At 41.5% G+C, this 25,865-nt stretch overlaps 1 protein-coding gene across 3 annotated transcripts in view; it reads left to right on the forward strand.

Annotated features, from left to right (window-relative positions):
- The window catches only part of EIF2AK4 (eukaryotic translation initiation factor 2 alpha kinase 4), a 97,187-nt gene that overhangs the window by 41,669 nt on the left and 29,653 nt on the right, over positions 1–25,865 (forward strand). For all 3 annotated transcript variants that reach the window (XR_011568797.1, XM_070797253.1, XM_070797254.1), the window contains exons 12-23: positions 3,186–3,613; positions 4,286–4,355; positions 6,455–6,538; positions 8,555–8,677; positions 10,203–10,307; positions 12,412–12,469; positions 13,206–13,285; positions 17,031–17,132; positions 18,486–18,539; positions 21,276–21,512; positions 23,355–23,430; positions 23,978–24,099. Coding sequence is in view for 2 of the 3 variants with exons in the window: in XM_070797253.1 (XP_070653354.1) it covers positions 3,186–3,613; positions 4,286–4,355; positions 6,455–6,538; positions 8,555–8,677; positions 10,203–10,307; positions 12,412–12,469; positions 13,206–13,285; positions 17,031–17,132; positions 18,486–18,539; positions 21,276–21,512; positions 23,355–23,430; positions 23,978–24,099 (1,539 nt within the window). In the remaining variant the exon portion in view is untranslated. The remainder of the gene's footprint in view (positions 1–3,185; positions 3,614–4,285; positions 4,356–6,454; positions 6,539–8,554; positions 8,678–10,202; positions 10,308–12,411; positions 12,470–13,205; positions 13,286–17,030; positions 17,133–18,485; positions 18,540–21,275; positions 21,513–23,354; positions 23,431–23,977; positions 24,100–25,865) is intronic.

Raw genomic sequence — 25,865 nt, forward strand, 5'->3', positions numbered from 1 at the left:
GGTCTTGCCTTCCTCATTCCAGGCTATTTGGGCAACTTTTATTATCAGCTTCCCCTTTAGAGAGAGATTTCAATTCTTTTTTGTGTAATTTAGCTATTTTGTTAGAATTTAACAGACCCAGATTACTGTTATCAAATCCATATGAGAAATACGTCATCTTACCCATAAGAAGGTAGCCCACCATCAGTAGAGCAGATGTCTGTTTAGGATTCTGAGAGTATTATTAAGAAGCTTTGCCTGTCTCACTGTGGAAGGCCTTTTACACTGAAAAAAGAAGCAAACGAGTTTTTCTGTAGTAATCGGGGACAGAAAGACAAACTTCAGCAAGTTTTCCAAAAAACAAAGTCATAATATCATGGAAATTTTTCAGCTTTTTTCTTGAAAGTATAGATATTAGATGACTAAATAAATCTGCTTTGGGCAGATTTATTCTGATCAGGTAATCACAGTTATTTTTAAGAGGAGTGGATGATTGAAATATATATTACCCTTTTAACTCACATCATAATTTTGATCTGCTTCTTTAACTTCTTAATATTTAGATACTTCAATGCAAAACATGATCAAACTTCATTTCCTTATAAGTACTTAAAAATGATTATTGTTGTTGTTGTTCAGTTGGTAAATTGTGTCCGACTCTTTGCAGCCCCATGGACTGTAGCACGCCAGGCTTTCCTATCCTTCACTACCTTCTGGAGTGATTAGTAAACTCATATAACAAAAACATTTTAGTAATTTAAGCCCCGTGTTTTTCCTATGGTTTCTCACTATGAGAACCTCACAGCCCTCACACCCCATCCCTATTTTCAGGTTAAGGTAGGGCTTTCTGCTCGGAAGTCTAGAATTTCATTAGCAATTGGAGCCGTTACTGTTCATGCACCTCAGCATTTTAATAAATGAATTCCTAAGAGTTCCAGTGTACCGGGCCCCACACCACAGCCAGTGACTCACAGTGTTACCAGACCAAACTTGGGTCAACTCACCCACTCTCAGTAGAGCCAATCTACTAACACCAGGATTTAGTGAGGAAAAGTGCAGGCACCGAGCAAAGAGTAAGGGTAGCTAATGCCCAAGAGACCCAAACTGCTCAATGGATTCCAGGGAAGCAGCTTTCTATTGGCAAGGTGAAAGAACAGTAGGGTGAGTGATCAGTTCATGGACAGATCTCTGATTGACATGGTAACAGGGTGGTGTCACAGGACTTAACATCTGAAGTCCTTGGACTCCACCTGGTCTGGGGGGCGACATGCTCATGCTCATCAGGCAGTTAGTTTCTTCCATCTGGTGGGGGTTTTATTATCTGTAAAACAATTCAAGAATGTGCTTCAGACACTGTTATCTATGTCCTTCAGGAAAGAACTAAAGATTCTGTGACTGCTCTATGGCTGATTCACTTTTTAAATCGTTCCAGTTCCCCTGGCCCAACTACTATTTTTTGGTCACTCTGCGTTCACATTCTTTCAGTCATTATTGAGCAGCCTTTTGTGACTCAGGAGAGACCTGGGAGACTAAAGCTTTTCTACAAACAAGAGGCAGGCTGGGCACATCGTGGCTGATTTATCCCGGGAAGGCCCTATGGAGCCCTGCTTGGTTACATAGGTGGTATGTGTGATATATACTGAGACATAAGGTTGAAAGTGCCAAAACTTCCCACCATCCTCCTCTCTATTAACATGGCAGTAAAAGGGCTGTCATTTTTGGAGTGCACATTCCCTACGTGAGGCTTGTGGTAGGTGGCTCACAAACCTTGTCTTTTAATCTTGTGATGTTCTTATAGAATAGATATTATCCCATTTCCCAGATGAGGGAACTGAGGCTCAGAGAAGTTATTTCATTTGCCTGAGGTTACATGCATCACTAAGAGATATCAACCAGCATTCAGACTGACCTATTTTACTAAAAAACATCTTTTGTACCACTGTTTTCATACCCCCAAAAAAGATAATCTGAAACTCATTTTTATAGTGTTCCTTTCTCATTCCTAAAAGTAGTTTTGGTATAGAAAATTGAAGCCCATGAGCCAAGCAAGAGAATGATGCTATCTTTTGTAACCAACTAGTTTTTCCTTCTGCTATGGGCAAGTTGTTAGTTTTTATCACTTTAGTTGACCTGCATGGTTGGGATTGGAATGTTCAGAAACAAAATTTTGAATAAAATTCTTCAGTCAATTCAATTGCATAGTGAAACTGCCCAGAGTAAGGATGCCTCTATGTAATATATGGAGATTTGCCTTTGAAATGTTTTCTTGTATTTTTCTTTTATTCTTAATTGTATTGTTCTAGTCCCTACATAACATCAATTGTAAATCTTCAATCTAGTAATAAAAATCAATGGGCAGTAAATGTGTTATTGCCAGTTACTTTTATTAATATTTACTGAACACTTTTCTCTGTGAGGCCTTGATACAGGCGCTTCACTCACATCACTTCATTTAATCTTCAGTCACCTTTGAGGTAAGGACAGTGGTATAAGTTCCATTTTATAGTTTAAAAAAATGAGTTTCAAGGCAGTTGTCATTTGCCCAAATTCTTTATAAGCTGATGTTTAGAATTTGCATGCAGGTCTGTTAAAACTATTGGAGTTTACTTTGTTTTTAGTGACTTTAAGTGTAAAAAAAAACATTGGAAAGAAACTAAAATCAACTTCTAAAACTTTATACTGAGTTTATAAAATAGTTTTTTAAAAACAAAGTTGGAAAAGCAACAAGGCTTATTTGGAAATGTAGATAGCAGATGTGATATTGGCAAGGCAGGGATGTAATTGTGAATAAATTAAAATGAAGATTATGAATTCCCGAGTAGTCCAGTGGTTAGGACTCCATGCTTCTACTGCAGGGAGTATGTATTCCATCCCCGGTGCCAAGAATCCTGCCTGCCATGGTGTGCGCCAGCCCCTTCCCCCGCCAAAAAAAGGCTAATACGGTAAAATGGATATTATGTTTTTCCTCAGAGTCTCCTAGCAAGCTAAATATATCTAGCTTGGGGTGAGATATTTTCTAAGTTTTTGGCAGTCACAACTTTGTTCAGCCTAAGAGCTTCAGATGTGTGGTCCTCGACTGTAGCTGTGGATTCTGGCTAAGGGGTTCCCCTTGCGAGGGGCGGGCTGGTGCAGTAGGAATGCCAATCCATGTGCGGTTCCGAGTGGCTGACCTGCTGGACCCCTCTTCCTTCCGTTCCGCGCGGCAGGTGCAGAACAAGCTGGACGGCTGCTGCTATGCGGTGAAGCGCATCCCCATCAACCCGGCCAGCAGGCACTTCCGCAGGATCAAGGGCGAGGTGACGCTGCTGTCGCGCCTCCACCATGAGAACATCGTGCGTTACTACAATGCCTGGATCGAGAGACATGAGCGGCCGGCGTGCCCGGCGACTCCACCCCCGAACTCGGGGCCCCAGGCCCAGGACGGGCAAGCCTTAGCCCAGCCAGCGGGCGACAGCGACCCGGACGGCCCGGGCAGTGTGGAGGCGGCCGCGCCGCCGCCCATCCTCAGCAGCTCGGTGGAATGGAGCACGTCAGGCGAGCGCTCGGCCAGCACCCGCTTCCCCGCCGCCGGCCCAGACTCCAGCAGCGACGAGGACGACGACGAGGAGCAGGGCGTCTTCTCACAGTCCTTCCTGTAAGAGCTCCCTGCGCATCCTGCCTCCCTGCCAGGCCCAGGCAGGGGAAGGGGGACTAGGTGGGAAATACAGTCCTGTAGACCATGTGGGGATACATGTACATGGAACTTATTTTAGAGAGGAACCAAATTAGGTCCTAAGATTTTTTTTATACCACCTGCTATCTTCAAGAGATCTCCAGAACTCAAGTCCTGAAAGAAGGAAAAGCAGAAACGTCTTCCAATTCTTCTTTTTAATACATTTAATAGGATTTTTAAGAGTATTCTTTTTAGCTTCTAACTCTGGAAATAAAGGAACTAATTTGGAGTCTTGATATGGGGCCTACTGCAGTTCTAAAAACGGTTGCTGCTGCTGCTGCTGCTGCTAAGTCTCTCCAGTCGTGTCTGACTCTGTGTGATCCCATAGACGGCAGCCCACTAGGCTCCTCTGTCCCTGGGATTCTCCAGGCAAGAATACTGGAGTAGGTTGCCATTTCCTTCTCCAATTCAGAACCAATAATTAATGGTCCTAAAATAAAGTTTAATTCATCTCAGAATCCATCCTAGTTATTTACATTCCTAGTTTTATTTCATTGTATCTGATTGGATGCAGTTTATTATGACCTCTAGCTATTGAATTATGTATAACAGGGAATTTGGTTTCTTTAGTCTTTCTCTAATTCTCTTTTTAAGACCTGCTTCAGATTCTGACAGTGATATCATCTTTGACAATGAAGATGAGAACAGTAAAAGCCAGAATCAGGTAAATATATAAATGGAAGTGATACTATTTTATTCTTCATGGGATGGGGACATAGCAAATGTTTGACATTATACACCTCAAGTAAAATAGTAAAGCCTTAATCTGACATGCAAATATAGAAACTGTCAATTTAAAAAGCACGATTATTTAAAATATGCTACCCATGTGATTACTTATATGTCTTAATTAATCCACAAAATAAAACATGCCTGCTTTTAGAAGAAGGGAATAAATTGACATGCTGAGTTTTTTGTTTTGCTTTGCTTTTAGTGAAAACCATTTCCTAGAGGACTTGGGGAAACATTATGTGGTTGGGAATGAGGGTTGAATGCAAATTATTTGGGGAAATAAACAGCCTAATTGTGGAGTTATGTGGGTCTCTCTCACATCAGTTAATCTTGATGATTTACTCTCATCCTCTAGAGCAGTGTTTTAACACTGTAGGTCATGATCCTGTAACAGGTTATAAAATCAGTTTCAAGGATTACAACCAGGTTCATTTTATTTTCAGTGCTATATAGAGGAGTATAGAATGCCAAATGCATACCACTACTAAAAGTAAACTGTTCACAGAACTTGTCTCTTATGGTATCGTAAAATACAACATGGTCTGAAAGATTTGAAAACACTGCTTTAAGCCTTGAACCCCACTCAGTTTTGTGTCTTCCTCCACCCAGGCCATCAGAGGCCCTCGGTGCTGATGACTTGGAGTTCAGGGTGAGGCTTTGTGATCTCTAGAGCTGTCAGTAGTTGCTAGAGAAAGCTTCTGTAGCTGGGGACTGGATACAGTGACTTTATTACCAAAAATAAAAATTGTTACAAGCAGGATGCATTCACAGTAGATAAAGGGAAGTCTACACATAGACTCTCTTAGATAAGCAGTTAAATTGGTCTGAATGAAGTTTGAATGCATTAGCCAGCATTTTTTGTAAGTACTTCTCTTTTCTATTAAAATCCCCCTTAAACCCCTGAGGAAGTTTAAGGAATAACAGCATAAGTAGTCTAAGCTAACTGCTTTGGTTTTAGTATTAGTTATGCATTTAATTATTACGGGGGCACCAAATTTACAATTCTGGCTTTGCTCAAGTAAGTGAGATATCCCATGGGGCACTCTAATTGATGGGTAGAGGCCTCTAAGAGATTAACAATTTTCTACAGATAATCCCTAGAATAAATAAATAATTCAAGAGTAGAATTTGGAGAATTCCCTGGTGATTCAGTGGTTAGGACTCTGAGCTTTCACTGCTGAGGGGCGTATTCAATCCCTGGTCAAGAAACTAAGATCCACCTCCACCCACTCCCCCCCACAAAAAAAAAGAGTAGAACTTCATTGTTTCCATAACAGGTTATTTTTCCTTTAATAAATAAAACATTGAAAAATGTTTCCACACAAAAAAATGCAAATCAGAACCAGTCAAATCCTACCTAATATTTTTTCATACTTGGGGGTAGGAAAGAGTACTGTGTCTTTTAGAAGAAGAAAGACTTTTTTTTTGAAGGGACATGAGTTAGAAAAATAGCTGTAGGGGATCAACCATGTGAAAAAGTGGTGTGGGGGATTGGTCACCCTTAGTGGCAGCTGGGTGGTGGTTCTTTAGTGCTATAGCCAAGGGCAGTGTCCCATTTGGTAACATGATCATATTTAAATTGTTTTAGCTAAAGATGGATTTCTCATCTTCTGTTTCCAAAGTAAGCCTACCATCAAAAGTGACATTCCAGTAAAACTGTAGCCTTAAAATATAAACCTGTATACATTCTACCCCTTCTTACCCGTAGGAAGATATCAGTGGTAAGAAGAAATTGACTTCGAATCTTTCTTTGGATTGTGCACCTTTAATACCTATTTCCTGTTGTCCCTTTCATTGTCCTGTACAGTAACAGACCTATAAACTATGCGTTAGATTCTGGTATTGGCAAAGTTGCCTGTTAAGTGCAGTGAGCATCAAAAAGGACAGTGGTTGTTCTGCTCACTGACCTACCCTCCAGGGCAGCATGATGGCCGGGTATGTGGTAGGGTGAGCATAGACGACTTGGTGACAGTAATGACCTTGTTTCATTTCAGCCTCGTTTTGAGCTCTCTCGTGTTCCTCTTGTGTTAGGATGAAGACTGCAATGGAAAGAACAGTTGTCATGAAAGTGAGCCACCAGCAACCACCGAGGCTGTGCACTACCTCTACATCCAGGTGAGGCCCTGGCACACAGCTCAGTGACTCAGCAACTCCCAGCAGTTGCTGGTGAGTAGGTTTTGGGAGATGAGAGTAAGAGAGCGAGCAGAAGAGGGCTCAGCAGCACTGCCAGGGATGAACTGGCCAGAGAGGATTGCAGAATGGAGGCCCTTTCCATCAGCCTTGAACCCGAGCTCTCTGGTACCAGAGCAACAGACAGCATAAGGCAGTGGTTTCCAGTTCTAAGCTCACCTGGATTGTGGAAGTTCACATCCTGGATCCACCAGTCACAGCTATGTGAGCTCAGGCAAAGTTCTTCAGCATCCCGTGTCCCAGGACGCTGGGACATTTAATCACCTGTAATTTAATTTAATCACTTATAAATTAAATAATAGCAGGTACCTTAATGATTTGGCTTCCCTGGTAGCTCAGAGGTTAAAGCGTCTGCCTGCAGTGCGGGAGACCTGGGTTCAATCCCTGGGTTGGGAAGATTCCCCTGGAGAAGGAAATGGCAACCCACTCCAGTATTCTTGCCTGGAGAATCCCATGGACGGAGGAGCCTGGCGGGCTACAGTCCATGGGGTCACAAAGAGTCGGACACAACTGAACTGAACTGAACTAATGACTTGTGAGGAATAAACATAGTAACGTGTGTAAAGTAATTAGAACCATACCCGAGGCCACAGGCGCTTGACTGCACACGTACAGAAATTCTGTTTTGTCTAACAAGTTAAATCTGGGCAAGTAAGTTACGAGGCATATAACATCCTCGTGTGCACAGAAGACACACCAGCCTGGCTTTAGGAAAGTGGCTTGTCCTGGAACCCCTGAGGGATAGGAGAACCAGCTCCAGTGAGGCATTGCTAAAGGTAAGCCTATAGGCTTTGTCCTGCTCCCTCTCCCAAGGGCCACATTCTGGACAGTGGGAGCCTGCCAGCAGAGGGACAGCCACAAACCAAAGAGGAAAACGTGCCTCTGGCCCAAGAGAACAGGGCTGTGGGTCATTATTAGTGTTTTCAATCACATCTGCAAGAGGCAGATCTTTAAATGTGAGATTCAGTACTATGCCAAAGAAGGAACCCTCAGACAGTGTAATGTTTCAAAAGAGGTTAGTTAGGTGGCTACTTTACAGAAGTTGCAGCTGGTTTTAGGTTTTTCCTAACATAAATCACTCACACTCATGGTAAAATGTTTGTTTCCCAAACTGCTAACTATTGAGTAGCTTCTCCATTCCAGGTACTCTCTAAAGAGTTACAGTGAGGCGAAAGTGTGTAAGGGAGGTGTGTGAAGTGCAGGTACCAGCATGGTGTGGGAGGCAGAGGCCCTCTGGAAGACAAGTCAGAATTTGTAGATATCATTCTGAGCCTGGGAGGGTATTTCTCTCTTTTAAAATGACATGTTCCTCTCTTTAAAAGCAACAACAAAAAAATCCTTCATGAGAAATCTCAACTTTGATGCTAGTTTGAAACATACAGTCTAGTTTCATAAATCAAATGCTATATGTTGATCTAGGACTTAAATGACATTGCCTTGTTTTCTGACAGATTAATACAGTCAAGCAGGATGAGATAGAGCCCTTTCTTGAATATTTGGATATTTACAGAGTTTTACTCTAGACTTGAAGGCCGTTGTCATTAATTTAATGTACAGATGAGAGAAGCTAGTGACATCATTGAATTACTAATTAGCCCTTCTTGAAAATGTGGGCTTGGAAATGATCTTGTAAAACTAAATAAAATTTTATATAATTCTGTTTTCGTGTTACTTGTGACAAGGCTTTTAAAGTCTTTATTTTTTAATAAACAATAATATGAAAAATAAGAATGATTTTGTTGGAGTGCTAAGAGATGCTTCTTCCCCCCAGTTTTTTTTTTTTTTTAACACTGTTGGTTTCTTTTTTAATTAAAAAAAGATAAGCCTTTCCTATAAGTACTTAAAATCTGTGGTACATGTTTTAAAATACAGGATTACACTAATTGCCATTGTTCTCCTTGATCTGTCATCAAATCCTGCCTGGTTCGTTCTTATCTATAGATGGAGTACTGTGAGAAGAGCACTTTACGAGACACCATTGACCAGGGACTGTATCGAGACACCGTCAGGCTCTGGAGGCTTTTCCGAGAGATTCTGGATGGATTGGCTTATATCCATGAGAAAGTAAGCTTGGCACCATTTCACATCTGAAATACTTCACATAAAATTTATAACAAAAGTAAATATGAAACTTGAGAAAAACTGAAATAGTGGGAAAATTATGGGTATTTTGAAATAAATCTATTTTTACAGGAAATAGAACATACCAAAAGGTAAGAAAATAGCATAAAACCTCTCAGTTCAGAGAAAACACTGAAGGATAGGACAGGGGTCAGCAAATTATGGCGCAGGAGCCCTCGCCACTTGTGTTCATCCTGTGAGCTAAGGACGGCTTTTACAGTTTTAAGTGGTTGTAAAAAAGATCGAAAGAAGGGTAATATCTCATGACACCTGAAAATCCTGTGAAGTTCAAGCGTGTGTCCCTTAGTCACGTTATGCTGCATCCTGGCCGCGACAGCTTATGTGATGCCTGTGGCTGTGCTTGTGCTGCTGCTGTACAGTAGGTAGTTGTAGCAGAGCCTGTGTGGCCCATAAAACCTAAAAGATTTATTATCTGACCCTTTACAGAAAAAGTCTGCCAGCCTCTGGGTTAGGTGGAAATATTCAAACAAATATGGAAGGTGAGGAGGCTTCCCTGAGTGGTTTAGAGAAAGTGAGAGTATGATTGATTCATGCCAAGGTGTGTGATTCTGACTCAGTGCTGCCCTTCCAGAAAGTCATCTAGCAAGAGCAGAGAGGAGACTGAGAACATAGCTTGCCAGGTGTATAAAATGTCACTTTAAAACTAGAAATTGTCATCATGATGTAAATGCTAATGGACCTAGCTTCAGGATGAAACGCAGCTTACGTTTTAAACATGAGATTCTCTAATGCATTAGCATAAATATGTTTTTTTTTCCCTGTGCCTCAAGTTTCTTTAACCCTAAAATGTTTATACTGTACTATATTTATACTAAAAGACCAGGACTCTAATTTACAGACCCACTCCAGTACTCTTGCCTGGAAACTCCCATGGATGGAGGAGCCTGGTAGGCTGCAGTCCATGGGGTCGCTAAGAGTCGGACACGAGTGAGCGACTTCCTTTTCACTTTCCACTTTCATGCATTGGAGAAGGAAATGGCAACCCACTCCAGTGTTCTTGCCTGGAGAATCCCAGGGACGGAGGAGCCTAGTGGGCTGCGGTCTATGGGGTCGCACAGAGTCGGACACGACTGAAGTGACTTAGCAGCAGCAGCAGCAGCAGCAGTTTATAAATAGAGGAAGAAATGAACATGGTGTTTTTCTCCCTGACCAGAACAGGGAGACATGATGCAGCAGAGAGAAAGATCATTGAAAGTCTGACAGAGGGATGCCGAAGGGAACCGTTTGGATCAGACCTGATCAGGACCACCAGCAGGTTGACTGGGAGAGGGTGGCAAAGGCAGTTGGGAGACATTACAGAGGCCAGACAGCCTAGACTAGCATGGTCTGCAGAAGACGGCCTCATCCGATTTTTATCACTAGGTTGTCCTTTAAAACAAGGAAACAGGAATGATATAAGCTGTTCTTAGGAAAAAATATTGTTGGTTTCTTTACTCTCTTCCATCAGGGAATGATTCACCGAGATTTGAAGCCTGTCAACATTTTTTTGGATTCTGATGACCATGTCAAAATAGGTGATTTTGGTTTGGCCACCGACCATCTAGCCTTTGCTGTGAGTATTTTTTTATTCAAGTGTGCCTAAAAACGAATGCATGTGCCTTGATTATCCTGTCTTCTAACATTCTCATGAGTTCCCTGAACTCTGCTGTGTGATGCCCAGGACGTATACAAGCCTGAAGGGGTGGCTGCAAATTATCTTGCAGACTTTGAGATTGTGAATATGTTTTACTGAGTGCATTCCACTTGAGAGACATACAATTATGAGTTTGTGGGTGATGTTTAGGGCAAAGGCATATAATACTTTATGAAATGATTTGGTATTTTGGTCTACCATGCCAGACACTGGGCAAGATGTTTTACACTCCAGGGACTTTTAACTTAAGGAAATAAGACTCAAAACCCATGAAACATCAGGAGAATGAGTTCTAGACAGCATAAGTCAGAAAGTATTAATGTTATTCACAACATTGTAGTTTAACAAACAAAGCTAAAACAATGTGAGCGAAATAGTCATATAAGATTAAAAGACTGAAAATTTACATATGTTTTTGAGAATAAAGAAACACTGTATAGAGAAAAGAGCATTTCAGATGGGCCTGAAAGGACAGGTGGGAGTCCAGTAGGCTGGGATCGAGGGCAGGGCCTGGTGACACCAGAGTCAGGGGTTCCAGAGAAAAAGAATGGCATAAACAAAGCCCTAGGGTGAGCAGACATGACTGTCGAAGGCCAGCCTGTTGTCTGGTTGGTTGAAACTATGAGGGTGTAGGGGAGCCATGAAAGAAGATGGCTTAAGGTTGGGGATTCTTGGAGGTGATTGAATACTAGGGGAAGAATTTTACTTAACATCATGAGCCAGAGCTTAAGGCACCAAAGTCTGTGGTAAGCACAGTTAATTCTAAGGGTGGTCAGAGGAAGAAATGGTGAGAAGGACCAAAGGGGCTAAATTAGAAGGTGATGTTAGAAGGTACAGAGAGGGAGGGAGTGGAAGGGGGACAGTAAGGACTGGGTCCTGACCAGAATGGCAGCGAATTCAGAGTGCTAAGACCAAACGAACGAATTTAATTTGAGGTCTCAGCTTTCGTCTACAGACGGTCTATGTCTGTCGGCTTTAGTCTGTAGACAGACATTCAGTCTATGTGTGTCGGCCTTTAGTATATAAGGGCCTCCCCTATAAGGGGGCCTTCCCAGGTGGCACAGTGGTAAAGAATCTGCCTGCCAATGCAGAAAACGAGGGAGATGCAAGTTTGATCCCTGGGTGGGGAAGATCCCCTGGAGAAGGAAATGGCAATTCACTCCAGTATCTTGCCTGGGAAATTCCATGGACAAAGGAGCCTGGCAGGCTACAGTCCATGGGGTCGCAAAGAGTCCAACACAACTGAGCAACTGAGCACATGCACGTGAAGTAGATAAGAGCTCAAGCTCTGGATGCCCACTGCCCTGGGCTAGAAACCTTGGGTAAGTTATTTAATTTCCTAGTATCTTTTCTAAAACATGTGCCTAATGTAAGTACCGAATTCACATTTGTCACCACAATTAAAATAAGAATTTAGGTGAGCCCTGGAACAGTCCCCAGCTCTGAGAATGTTATAGCTGTTGTTATCTGTGGCAGTGCTTATACCAGGAATCCATGGAGTGATGACAGAAAACTAGTGATTCGGGTTAATGCAAGACAGCACTGTCACAGATGTAGTGGAGGAGGTGAGGCTCCCTAAGAGGTATTAGCAGCTCTGGAGGGATACATTTGGTGACTAGCCTCTGGGACAGAAGAGTGAAAATTGATCCAGATAAAGTAATAGCAGTGGGAAAGTTAGAAAGTGAGTTTGTTGTTATTAGTCTTCTTTTACTCTTTCCAGTAAATAGATTCTGTTTTGAAATATGAAAATAAATTAGTTTTGGTAAACTTTAAGGGGTTCTGCCATGAAGGAGGTCTTCATGGCAAGGTGGTGAATTGCCCCTCTCCTTGACCTCGTTGGGTTTCCAGTGAGCCCTACATTAGTAGGCTAACTGAACTAAAAAAATTTATAGCTCAGAAAAGCATTATTACAGTTGTCCTGGATTCTTTGTAGTATCTTTTATTCAGTCTTCATTTAGAAGTGATAATCCATTCCTGTGGAATAAACATTTTAATTTGATATTTGGCTTACTTATATTTTTAGGCTGACGGCAAACAAGATGACACATCAGGAGATCACTTGATTAAATCAGACCCTTCAGGTAAATCCAGAAACTTGTATTTAATTCATGTGTTAATAAGCAGTCCACAAAAATTCCTTTTTTCCCTTTTTTTTTTTAACATACAAAAAGCTGTACATATGTAATGTATACAACTTTGAGGCCTTTTGAGGTACATGCACACTTAGAAAACATCACCATAATCATATCCATCACCTCCAAGTTTCTCCCTGCCCTCTTATTATTACTATCATTACCAATTTTGTGATAAGAATACTTAACAGGACAGTTTTAAATATGCAATACAATATAAAATTTCTCAATTTGAAGCCTGTTTTTCACTTGTTAAGATTTTATTCTAAAGCAAATTATAATTATTCATTAAGTTAACAAAATTATGAACATTCTTTTTTTCCCCTCTTCACTTTATTGATTGTTTTTAAGGACTCTTAAGAAATTATAGCTTCAATTAGAATAATTTGGTTCTGTGGGCAAGCAGTTATACTGTGACCCCAGGTGGTAATGGGAGATTACCTCATGACCTGGCCTGTCTGAGATCCTCCTGCCTGACACTGCCCCTTTACCACAGCAGAGCCAAGGTATGTGGCCGGCCATCCACGATTTAGGGTTAACAGCTTGGTGAAACGTATGCTGCTTCTTCCTGTGAATAGTGTCAACAGACTGTGTCTCACTCTTAAGAAACTTTTTTTTTAATAAAAATTTGCCTTATCTCTAAGTGCTGTTATTAGACACCTTTTCCCTGCCTTCTTCCATGCAGGTCATTTGACTGGGATGGTTGGCACTGCTTTATATGTAAGCCCTGAGGTCCAAGGAAGCACCAAATCTGCATACAACCAGGTAAAAAAAGAAGCTTTGGGGGGAAAAGGAAAGATCGAGAGAGAGAGAGAGAAAGAGGAAAGAAAGAGTATGAAGATCACAGCACTGGGGGTTCAGTTACCAGCTGAGATAGCAGGAAACATTCAGTCAGTTCAGTTCAGTCACTCAGTCATGTCCGACTATTTGCAACCCCATGGACTGCAGCATGCCAGGCTTCCCTGTCTATCACCAGCTCCTGGAGCTTGCTCAAACTCATGTCTATCGAGTCGGTTATGCAGTCCAGCCATCTCATCCTCTGTTGTCCCCTTCTTCTCCTGCCTTCAATCTTTCCCAGCATCAGGGTCTTTTCCAGTGAGTCAGTTCTTCGCATCAGGTGGCCAAAGTATTGGAGTTTCAGCTTCAGCATCAGTCTTTCCAATGAACACCCAGGACTGGTTTCCTTTAGGATGGACTGGTTGGATCTCCTTGCTGTCCAAGTCTGTATCATGTATCTGTTGAGTGCCTGTTCCAGGTAGGACACGTGATGCCCAAAGACAGCGACTGAAGCTGGCACTCTTGCTGCCAAGGAGCTTACAGTCCTTCTGTCCATCTAAAGAAGATTTGAACTAACTGGCCTTGGGCCAGGCCCTGGGAACACAGGGAACAAGGCCATCAACTAATAAGACATCTTATTCCAGCCTTGAGGGGACTTGTCCACTGATGGATGAACCAAACAAGTAAAAATTCTTAAATCACAAGCTACGTAAGAACTAAGAAGAAAAGAAATGGGATCCAGTGACCAGAAGACAATAAGGAGCATCGTCTTTAGGTTGACTGATTACAGAAAGCCTCCCCAAGAGGATGGCTATCCTGACAAAAGAGGAAAAGAGGGAGAAATCACAAGAGTTGGGGCCTGGAGCTTGGCTCGGAGGGGAGAGGGATAAGCAGAGGAAACAGCACCTCAGAGAGAAGTGTGTTAGCGTGGGTGAGAGCTGGCATGGCGTGGTGCACTTAGGAAGATCACAAAGAAGGTCAGACTGGCTACAGCAAGGTGAGCCACGGGGGCAAGAGGCGCGAAGCAAAGCTGGGGGGAACGCCAGGGTCAGGTGATGCAGGCCCGCGTGGCCATGATAAGGAGTGAGCAGAGGCAGCCCTGAAGGATCTTGAGCGAGAGAGTTCATTCCACCTGCTGCCGGACACCTTACAGAAATCCAAATGGGGCGGCTGAGCTAGGACTGGAGTGGTGGCAGTAGAGACCAGGTTTGCTGTTTAGTCGCTCAGTCGTGTCTGACTTTTGCAACACCATGCACTGCAGCATGGCTTCCCTGTCCTTCACTATCTCCAGAGTTTGCTCAAACTCATGTCGATCGAGTCAGTGATGCCATCCAACACTCTCATCCTCTCTCACCCCCTTTTCCTCCTGCCCTCAGTCTTTCTCAGCATCATTATCTTTTCCAATGAATCAACTCTTCACATCAGGTGGCCAAAGTATTAGAACTTCAGCTTCAGCATCCAATGAATATTCAGGGTTGATTTCCTTTAGGATTGACTGGTTTGATCTCCTTGCTGTCCACGGGACTCTCAAGAGTCTATTCGAGCACCACAATTTGAAAGCATCAACTCTTTGGCACTCAGCCGTCTTTCTGGTCCAACTCTCACATCCGTACATGACTACAGGAAAAACCATAGCTTTGACTAGATGGGCCTTTGTCGCCAAAGTGATGTCTCTGAAGTGTGCAGATATGAGATACATGTTGGAGGGAACGTGACAGGTTTTCCTAATGGAGTGGGTGTTAGGTGAGGAAAAGGAAGGGAAACAGGACAATACTCAGCTTTCTACCTGGAGCGGCTAGGGGAAGGGTAGTTGACTGAGCCTAGGAACCCTGACGAAAGACGTGGGAGGTAGAGGAGAGGATGGCAAAGAAAACTGCCTGGGGCACGTTAAGAAGGAAATGCCAGATGAGAAATCCGATTGGAGAGGTCCAGTCTGCTGCTGAAGACTCAAGACTCAAGTTCAGAAGAAAGGTCAAAGTCAGAGGTATAAATTTGAGAGTCACCAGCACACAGATGGGATTTAAAAGCTTGAGCCCAGCTGAGATCACTTAGGGCAAGACCCATAGAGGTAAATTTTTAAAATACATGAGGCAGGCAGTCTGCATCAAAGCGTATTTTCAAGCTTGTGGTGGCAACTCTAGTGTGGGTTTTGATTCTGACAGGGGAGCACCAGGCAGTGACAGAGTGGAGGCGAGGTGAGGGCGTGTAGAGATGGACATGCCCACCCTGAGCGGGGGAGGCACCTTCAGTGTCACCATTCCAGTTTAGCTTTCAAGAGGATAATGGAATCCTTGAAAGGATTTTGGCCTAGCACTTTTCCACCTTTTGAAATGTATCCTAAGGAAACAACCAGGGACAGCCAAAATGATTGGTGTGAAAGAGGCTTGTCACAGCATTGTTTATAACAGGGCGGAATTGTAAGTGTTTAAAAGTAGAGAACTGGTTAAATTATGGGGCTTCCATGTAATTGAATATGTCATTAAAATCACGTTTTAGAAGAATGATATTATAGTATTAAAATATTCTTTTGTGTTAGGAGAATAAAAGTTACAGATGACACTGTGGTTCTAGTTTTAGTGCGTGCGTGCGTGTGTGTGTAGATATTTTTTTAAAAGGCACAAAATGGGTATATCTTAGCCATCAACTGTAAATTTCTTTAGGCAGTGGGGTTATGGATGGTTTCTATTTTATTCTTGGTGCTTTTGTGTATATTCCACGTTTTTCTACAGCTAACGTGTAGGAAATGACAGGATGAATGTTTGTTTTTAAGACTTTGGAGGTCACTGGTTGGAGAGGCTCTCCTACTAATCCTTGAGTCCAACTGCATTCAAGTTTTCCTTGGAAACTGCTTCTGTGCCTGCGTGCAGTGTACCATGAGCAGTCTCACCCTTGGCCTCTTTGTGCTCGGCTGTCACAGGCACAGGACCTTCTGAACATCCTCTTCCCCTTGGCAGCTGCCTACCTGAGACTCTGCACTGACTTGCCTTACCTTTTTTCCTTGTATTTCCATATTTTGTGGGGATTTGTCACACGATCTTTCTGTTGTGCTATGCTTCTGTCCTCATCAGTATGGCTTTGCAATCAGTGGCTGATATTTGCTATCAGATGCAGATTGTGCTGTGTTTTCCTTTTGAGATGATCAGTAAAAATGCAGTTTTGTTGTCATGTTGTTTAGTTGCTCAGTCGTAACTCTTTGTGTCCCCATAGATTGCAGCCCACCAGGCTTCTCTGTCCATGGGATTTTACAGGCAAGAATACTGCAGTGGGTTGCCATTTCCTATTCCAGGGAATCTTCCCAACCCAGGGAACGCATCTGTGTCTCCATATCTGCAGCATTGCAGGTGGATTCTTTATCACTGAACCACCGCAGAAGCCCTGTAAAGATACAAAGCTAACTCTTTTCAAGATGTCGGTTCTCCTTGCTCTGTAATAATTATTCTCAGTGTGTGGCCAGGGGTTATCTATGTCTGTGGGTAGGGCTGAACCAGTTACAATCAACTTTTAAGAAAAATGTTGAAGTCATGCCAAATATTTTATCATCTAAATATAAAAATATCATCTATATTTTATACTTACAAGTTTGTTTTTTTATAGGACAGAGTGAATTTTTTCTCGTATGGTTTATTTTTCACTTAGGTGAACATTATCCCATCTAACAGTGCTCATCCTCTAATTCCCTATTGGATTATGCTTTCATATCTAGGCTCTAAATGTAATTCTTTTTCCTCCTCAGAAAGTGGATCTCTTCAGCCTGGGGATTATCTTCTTTGAGATGTCCTATCATCCCATGGTCACAGCCTCAGAAAGAATCTTTGTTCTCAACCAGCTCAGAGATGTATGTATCAGATGTTTTATTTAGTGCCTCTGTTTCCAGTAACCTGAATCTTAGCATGGACATTAGAATTCAGTGCCGGGTATTTATCTGTTATTTATAATATAGAAAGAGGTTGTCCTGCTATAATTTTCTGTGTTTTCTAATAAATGGAAATTCATCTCGGCTTATGCACTTACAATGATAAGAAACTTACCCCAAATTGATTTATTTGGGGAGATATTGCTAGGTAATCCTTTTTAAAAATATTTTGAGATTTCCTCTTGATTTTAAAACAAAGGAATTTTAAAATTTTGCATAATATCAATATAGTTACAGCAGTGGGAAGGGGTTATAAGGATAGCAAATATTTAGATCTAGAAATTAAAAAGTTCCAGCTGAATGTACCAGATATAATAATGCCTAAAGAATACCACTATGACCAGAAGGTAAGTGGGGTCTGGGGTGAAAATCAGCCACTTGAATTTTTTTCTCAATGAGATCTCCCTCAGTCTTCTTGGGTTTGATCCCTGCCTCTTCCCAAACTAAAAGGGACTAATGTTGGAGTGTGTGAAGTCAAGGGTGCCCATGGGCATCAGCATTAAGATGAGGGGAGAATAGAGTGAGGAAGATTTAGATTCACATATTCCTGTGTAAGAGAGATGAAGACTCTTCCTCTTCCTTCCTAGAGCAGAACCAAGTATGCATGTCTGTTGGTATTAATCACATACAGTGTGACTAAGAATACCCTGTGAGGTATCTCAGGAAGGAGTTTGATAGTTTAACTGCCAGGACAGCGTGGGCAGCTGTGTTCATCATGTATCAGAGGAAACAAAGAGATTACTGTGTCCTTGCCTTGACTTGGAATGCTCTTCATTGGTGAAGTGCCTTTCTTTAGTCTAAAATTCATGTTTGTTGCCTCATTTCAAGAATATCTCAACTGCCAGGTTAATGTTACGATTGAGGTCTTATTTACCAGAAAGGTGAGAAGTTTGAGGGGGTGGGTAGAGATTTTCACGTTGGTTTTTTCTTACTCTGTGTTGACCATTTTGTATTTTTACCTTTGTTTGTTTAATAAGGTTACTCTTGTCTTTCTCTGAAGCCATTAGATGGTAAAATACTTTGTTCTCAAACGAGGTGCTTTCTGTCACCTAGGCTGTCATTTGGGTGAAGTTAGTGTTAAAATAATACGTATGTCCTTGGAAGGATGGACATTGGATTTCAAGATGAGTGTCTTGTCCATCTCCCCTTGTTGGCAAACTTTCATCTCTCTATTTGATTTTCTTACCTCTGGTGAATAAAATGCTTTCACGTTTTATTGTGAAAATGTGGCAGCTTGCCAAGCACTTGCTGATTTGAATACAATATTTTTTTTAGCCCACTTCGCCTAAGTTTCCAGAAGACTTCGATGATGGGGAGCATACAAAGCAGGTAATTTTCTGATACTTTAATTACTGTGTTCTCACTCTGGAGTTTTAATTACTATTTTTCTTCTTCAATTAGTAATCTTCTGCCACTCATTCTCTTGTGTCGTGGGAACAACGTGGGGGAAAGTATCAAAAGATGGAGTACTTAAAATGTATTTAGACTTGAAAAACACTGTAAAAATGCCAAGGGCTGGCATAAAAAATTAACAAACTACAGGGTTCTTTTTTGTGATTCCTCATGCTTTTGAAGTACTGTTTGGACCTTTGGCTTAGCTATTGAAGAAAGAGAACACTCTTACAGCTCATTGTTTGAGATAAAGCTTGAAACTTTAAGAAAAAGAAAATACATTTTGAAACTGTAATTTTGTCCTGTCTTATGTTGGTTAAAGTAGCTTATATTGTAAAGGGGAAGACTAGACAGTTAGATGGTACAGTAATTTAAACAAAATAATTTTCCCCCGTACTGTAAATATATGTGTGTGTGTGTACACGCGCGTGCCTGCTGAGTTGGCTTTAGTTGTGTCTGACTCTTTGCTACCCTATAGACTGTAGCCCGCCAGGCTTCTCTGTGGGTTTTCCAGGCAAGAGCACTGGAGTGGATTGCCATGCCCTCCTCCAAGGAATCTTCCCTACCCAGGGATCGAACCCATATCTCTTAAATCTCTTGCATTGGCAGGCAGGTTATTTACCACTAGCGCAACCTGGGAAGCCCCTATAGTATATGTATGTCAGAGTAAATTATTAGCATCTGGCTAATATGAAGGAATAATCATTAGTGAATTTATTATAGTGCTTCTGGTGTGCCTTTCTTCTTAGTGCTGGCTGTTTGTCTTAGAGGAACCTTCCATGGTTAATACTCTTGTCATGTAGAAGTTTACTCCTTAAACTGATTTCTTAACAATTATAATCAAGGCAGAATCCCTTATTTAAATTTTAATGTTGAGAACAGAAACCTAGCTAGAATATTGCATTAATTTGCTACTTTTTGATTATTGGTTTTGTATCTGGATGGACTTAACTTTTTTAGACTAATTTTCCTCCCCTGTAAAATAGAGATATTAAATATCCTTTATTTTATATTGGTACAAACATCCTATAATTTGGTAGCATTTAACATATGACATTTGTTTATGGTTCGAGGGACCCATTCTGCCTCAAATGTTGAATTAGTGAAGAACCATTAGAAAGTGGCTTCCCAGGTGTCTCAGTGGTAAAGAAACTGCCTGCCAGTGTAGAAGACACAAGTTTTGATTCCTGCATCAGGAAGATCCCCTAGAGGAGGAAGCAGCCACTCACTCCAGTTTTCTTGCCTGGGAAGTCCAAGGTACAGAGGAGCCTGGTAGGCTATATTCCATGGGGTTGCAAAGAATCGGACATGACTGAGTGACTGAGCATACATTAAAAAATACATTGAGTCGTGTTTCTCCTTTTACTAGCTATTATCATTGATCTGAACTGAGTTGTTCCCTGTATTTTTTAGGGTGTCATAAATAAATACTCAAATCATAGCATTTCCCTGTAATGAGGTCAGTCTTATTCAGTATTCCCACATGGTGGCTCCTGTGGTGTTGTAGTTAAACTGCAGACATAAGCACAACTATACATACCATTTCTCAAGACAGTGATTGTCCTCCTAGCACAAGGACTTACTGGGCACCCTGGAGCATTTGCACTTGGGCTGTAGAAACTTAACCAGATAAAACCATATATAAACTTAACCTTATATAAACTGTGTAAACTTAACCACCACAGCCACTGCCGCTGCTGCCTTCCATATCACATTGTTGCTTTTTATCTGCAAGAAGGCAGCATAGAAAATGCTTATTGACTGAGTATAACAGTTACTGCCACATACAGAAATTAAGTATTACTATCGATTTTGCTGAATAGGATATTATTTTTACCAGTTTAATTTAACATATATATTCATAAAGTTATATCACATCAGTTCCATTCTTTATATGAAAAATAATTATCTGTGTTTTTAATTCTAGCCTCAACCAGGGTTAAGGATTATGGGGGAGGATATTTTAAAGATATGTAATTAAAGATGCTTAATGAGATTCATCTATATTGAGGTTTTCTGATCTCAAGTATTCCTCTAACTCCTTATAAACAAGAGAATTACAGAATCATTCTGGGGCCTTTCAAAGGTTTAAACAGGGAACTATAGTTTATTCAAATAGTTCCCTGCTTAATTAGGTAGTAGCTATGAAGGTATAATAAATGAGTAACAGAAGAGAATTCAAGGGAATGGTATGAATACAGATAACATAAAAACAAGATGTTTTCTACTGATTTAGGGATTCCAGCAGCTCTTAAGCATTATATTTTCTACTAAAATTGGGCACCTAAAATAACTTGTTTTATGTTCTTGTATCTTGTGTGGTTCAAGAACTGTACCAAAAAAGCTGTATTTTAGATACAGTGTGTTTAGAAGGCCTAACTTTTGCTTCTATGTCTTTGTTGAAGGTTTTTTGGTCCTTTATAACAGTGAAGTACAAAAAGGGCCTCTACCTTTTAGGAAAGATACTATATTAATATTACCTAGTTGCACAATCCTGTGACCATAATGAACTATTGGGGGGAAATGACAAATTCAGAAATTTAAGAAATACCAACTAAAATGGACCATCTAAGGGGAAGAAGTGTATCCTTTGGGACCTGAACCAAACACCAGCTTGCTGGGAGAATTCCCGAGCACCATCCATCGCATCCCATCCCCAGTATTGCATTGTAGAAATCTGTCATCTCCTGGCTGTTGAACCACGATCCGGCAAAGCGGCCCACGGCCACAGAACTGCTCAAGAGCGAGCTGCTGCCCCCGCCCCAGATGGAGGAATCGGAGCTGCACGAGGTGCTGCACCACACCCTGGCCAACGTGGACGGGAAGGCCTACCGCACCATGATGGGCCAGATCTTCGCCCAGCGCATCTCCCCTGCCATCGACTACACCTACGACAGTGACATACTGAAGGTGGGGTAAGCCATGGCTTGAAAGAGCTTTACCCGCTCTACAAAAGGATCAAGTCCATTCCTGAATTTTCCTGGGTTTCTTTAATGCCTCCAACATAAATTCTCTCTTTTTTTTAAATTAAAGCATCGTTGATTTATAGTATTGTAATAGTTTCAGGTATACAACAAAGTGATTCAGTTATATATATATATTCTTTTTCAGATTCTTTTTTATTATAGGTTATTATAGGTTTTATTATAGGTTGTTTCCTAAAGGAAATCAACCCTGAATATTCACTGGAAGGACTGTTGCTGAAGCTGAAGCTCCAGTTCTTTGGCCACCTGATATGCAGAGCCGACTCATTGGAAAAGACCCTGATGCTGGGAAAAGATTGAAAGTAAAAGGAGAAGGTTATGGCAGAGGATGAGATGGTTAAATAGCATCACCAACTTAATGAACATGAATTTGAGTAAACTCCAGGAGATGGCACAGGACAAAGGAGCCTGGTGTGCTAGTCCGTGGGGTCACAAAGAGTCACACAGAACTTAGCCACTGACAACAATTATAAGATACTGACTGTAGTTCCCTGTGCTATACCGTAGGTCCTGGTCCAACATAAGCTCTTAGTTTGAGGTCTGTATATGCAAAATGTGTGTGTGTGCATTATTCTAGGAAGAGCCACACTTTTAATCACTTACTTGTAGGAGTTCCTGATCCACCCCCTAACCAAAGAGGGTAAGAAGTGGTGCTTTTAGAGACCAAGCCCTGGCCCAGATGGCCAGGTCAAATAGCCAGCTCCCAATACTGGCTACACATTAAAGTCACCTGTGAGGCCCTTGGACAACACAGAGGCTCAGGCCCTACATCCAGTACAGTGACTTGGAGTATAAGTGTGAAGCACTTCAAGAATCTCTGTTCAGGGACTTCCCTGGTGGTCAGTGTTTAAGACTCCATGGTCCCAATGCAGGGGGTCTAGGTTCAGTCCCTGGTCAGGGAACTAAGATCCTGAGTGCTGCAACTAAGACCCACTGCAGCCAAATAAATAAATAAACAAAAAGAATCTCAGTTTAAAAGCTCGTCAGGTGGCTTCTGAAGCACAAGCAGGTTTGGGAGACTTCAACATTTTCTTTCTTAAAAGCAAAAACAGTCTGAAACGGTATAGCAAAATGTTAAAATTGTATACAGTTGGGTGAGTTAATAATAGATATTTGTTGTATTCTGTATACATTTCCATATGCTTAAAGTAGAATTTGAAGAGTAGCAGAGAAAGTCCTGGTAAGGTTTGTGGAAGATCAGTATAGATTTCAGGGGCTAAGTGGTTTTTCTTCACTGGTATATTAGATATCTACAGGATTATGGTTGACTTTTTAATTGTTGGTTTTTTGCTTCTCTATTGTCTTTAATAAATTTTCTGTAGTGAAATAATGCTACTTTTATTATAAGAAAAAATGAAAAAGAAAGTTATTTACAAAATATATAAATGCCATGTAGCTTTCAAGAGGCCCACTATGAAATATTGTAGTCTGTGGGAGGGGGTTTGATGCTGTTAGATGTTTGACTGCCACAGTATCTCTGAAAGTTCTTTTGGAGAGTTGTGTGTAGGACTAGCTGTCTCTGAAAGGCACACATGACCATTGCTGAGAGCTTGGACTTTGAACTGAGGAAGCCCTCCCAAAATAGGACATGTTGCAAGACATGTGGTTTGCTCCTTTCCTGAATATGTTCAAAAGAGGAGTGACTCATTGAGATCTGTTTTGTGATCTTGGGAATAAGTAATATAATGCATATGACAAGCCACAGAAAGATATTTTGGGCGATCCCTTTGATCAGGCTTCAATGACACTTGAATTGGTCATATTCTAGGGCAGCTTCTCCATCCGCACAGCCAAGATACAGCAGCACGTGTGTGAAACCATCATCCGCATCTTCAAAAGACACGGTATGTCCTCTTTTAAAAACATGGGCCTTCTCAAAAGACATTTTGTTTCCTCTTCAGAAAGTCATGTTAATGGACTTGGGTGCAGCCATGCTTTACTTTCAAATTCAGTTACACTCACTTGACACCCATGACGTTTAAGCTTATTTTTATAATTCAGCTTGTGGAGGGGAAACAGATTTGAGTATTATAACCTCGTTGGTAAAATACAGTTGGTTTGTGGAGTCAGAAATGTGACTAGGGAATTTCCTGGCAGTCCAGTGATTAGGACTGAGTGCCTTCACTGCCATGGGCCTGGGTTCGATCCCTGGTCAGGGAACTAAGATTCGGCAAGCTGTGTGGTGCAGCCAAAAAAAAAAAAAGGAAATGTGACTAAATTAACAAACCTAACCTTAGATGAGCTTTCCATTAGTAAACTTAGAGAATTGAAGATAAAGTGATTTCAGTAGTCCCAGTGGCAGATTCTTAACTGTCACGTTTGTGTTTGTTTTAATTTGTGTCTGGAAAGCATGAGAAACAGTGACCAGTTATTCTTTCTCATTTGGTGTAGGAGCTGTCCAGTTGTGTACCCCACTGCTGCTTCCCCGAAACAGACAAATATATGAGCACAACGAAGCTGCCTTATTCATGGACCACAGCGGGATGCTGGTGATGCTGCCTTTCGACCTGCGGGTGAGGCTGGGAGGCTTTGCTGACAGTGTGGGTGCCATGCCTGGTCCCAGGGCTGGTATCATGTTAAAGGAACACCCCCACCAATCATTCTTGCCCCCAGGCTTATTTTCTTAATGTCACCTCTAGGAAACATAATCTTAAGAGAGTTATCAGGGTGACAGCATCATGGTAAACCTTTGACCGTGTGTGCATCCACCTTAGTGCTTACGTAGAAGCAGGTGCCACGTCTGCACGTCAGTGTTGAGCTCCTCCAGGTGATCATAGCAGGCTAACTTGGCCAACCCAGACATTTCCCATACGCTAATGTCCAGAACAGTTGAATTCTTATAACAGCAAGTGTCCCTGCTAAGTGTGTGTGCTGAAGTCTGCTCATGCTTGCTTTCTTATCCCCAGGGTTCCCTTTGACAGCAGCACGCTTACTGGTTGATCACTCACATGGTGCTGGCTGCTAACAAGCCCATCTGTACTGTAAATGCATGTGACAGACAAGAGGTTAATATTCCTCTTGTACAGAAAGCACTTAGAAGTAGAGAGATGAGTAAAGGCTATAACCAGGCAGTTCTCTGAAGAGAAGATACATGGGGATAATAATCTTCTCACAGATACTCAACCTCACTAATAAGGAAACACAAAGCAAAGGTATCTGAACTTCACCTCTCAGACTGGCAAAAATCTTTAATGCCCACAGATGACTAGAGTTTAGGAAAATAGGTACTTTAATATATTGCTGATGAGAATGTAAGTTGTTGAACCTTTAGAAAAGTAATCTGAACATATTTAATAAAGTAAATGCATGTACTACACCCTTTGAGCTAGCAATCCCACTTTGAGGGATTTATTTAAAGAAATAACACATTGGTATACAAATATTAAAAAGACATCCATTTCCAATTTATCATGGTGGTCAAAAACTGAAAACTGCTACTGCATCAGTAGCAAAATGGCTGAATAATTTATTATGGAATATTAAAGAGGTAAAATATCAAAATGCATATATATTTAGATAGATCCATATCTATATTTGATCTGTAGGAATATCCATGGTATCCTATTAGCTGGAAAAAAAAGTATGTTTCAAAAGAACTGTAATATGATTCTTTCAGGGGAGGTTGTGATTTCCTCAGTTCTGTCTCTCCGCAGCAAAAATTTGAAGTGATGGATGGACCAGTGTTACAGCTCCATGTTACAGCTCAGTTTATGTCGGGAGAGTGTGTAATTTCCTTGGTTCTGTCTCACCACAGCAAAAATTTGAAGTGATGGACAGATCAGTTACCAGTGTTACAGCTTGGTGTTACAGCTCAGTTTTATTTGGCAAGGAAAGGAAAATACACCCTCAAGGCATGAGGGCGGGCCGACCCAAAAGACACAAAGAGAAGAGAAGCCAGAGGCTCAATTTTGGCTCCTCTCTTTATGTGTTTTTTCTCCTCCCCCTGAGCCTGCCCTGTGTAAACTGGGCTAGCCAGGAGGGCTGTTTGTTTCACCTGAGGTTCTCACTCCAGTCCTCAGACCTTCCTTTGTTCTATTTTCACGGGCTTTTCCCTTCTTTGTGTTTTAGCCACTTCATTCTGGACTCCTTTTTCCTAATCTAACTACCTAACAATTCCTTATGGCAGAAAGTGAAGAACTAAAGAGCCTCTTGATGAAAGTGAAAGAGCAGAGTGAAAAAGTTGTCTTAAAGCTCTACATGCAGAAAACTAAGATCATGGCATCCAGTCCCATCACTTCATGGCAAATAGATGGGGAAACAGTGGCTGAGTTTATTTTTC

The sequence above is a fragment of the Bos indicus genome, chromosome 10, assembly GCF_029378745.1.
Source record: "Bos indicus isolate NIAB-ARS_2022 breed Sahiwal x Tharparkar chromosome 10, NIAB-ARS_B.indTharparkar_mat_pri_1.0, whole genome shotgun sequence".
Lineage (NCBI taxonomy): Eukaryota > Metazoa > Chordata > Mammalia > Artiodactyla > Bovidae > Bos > Bos indicus.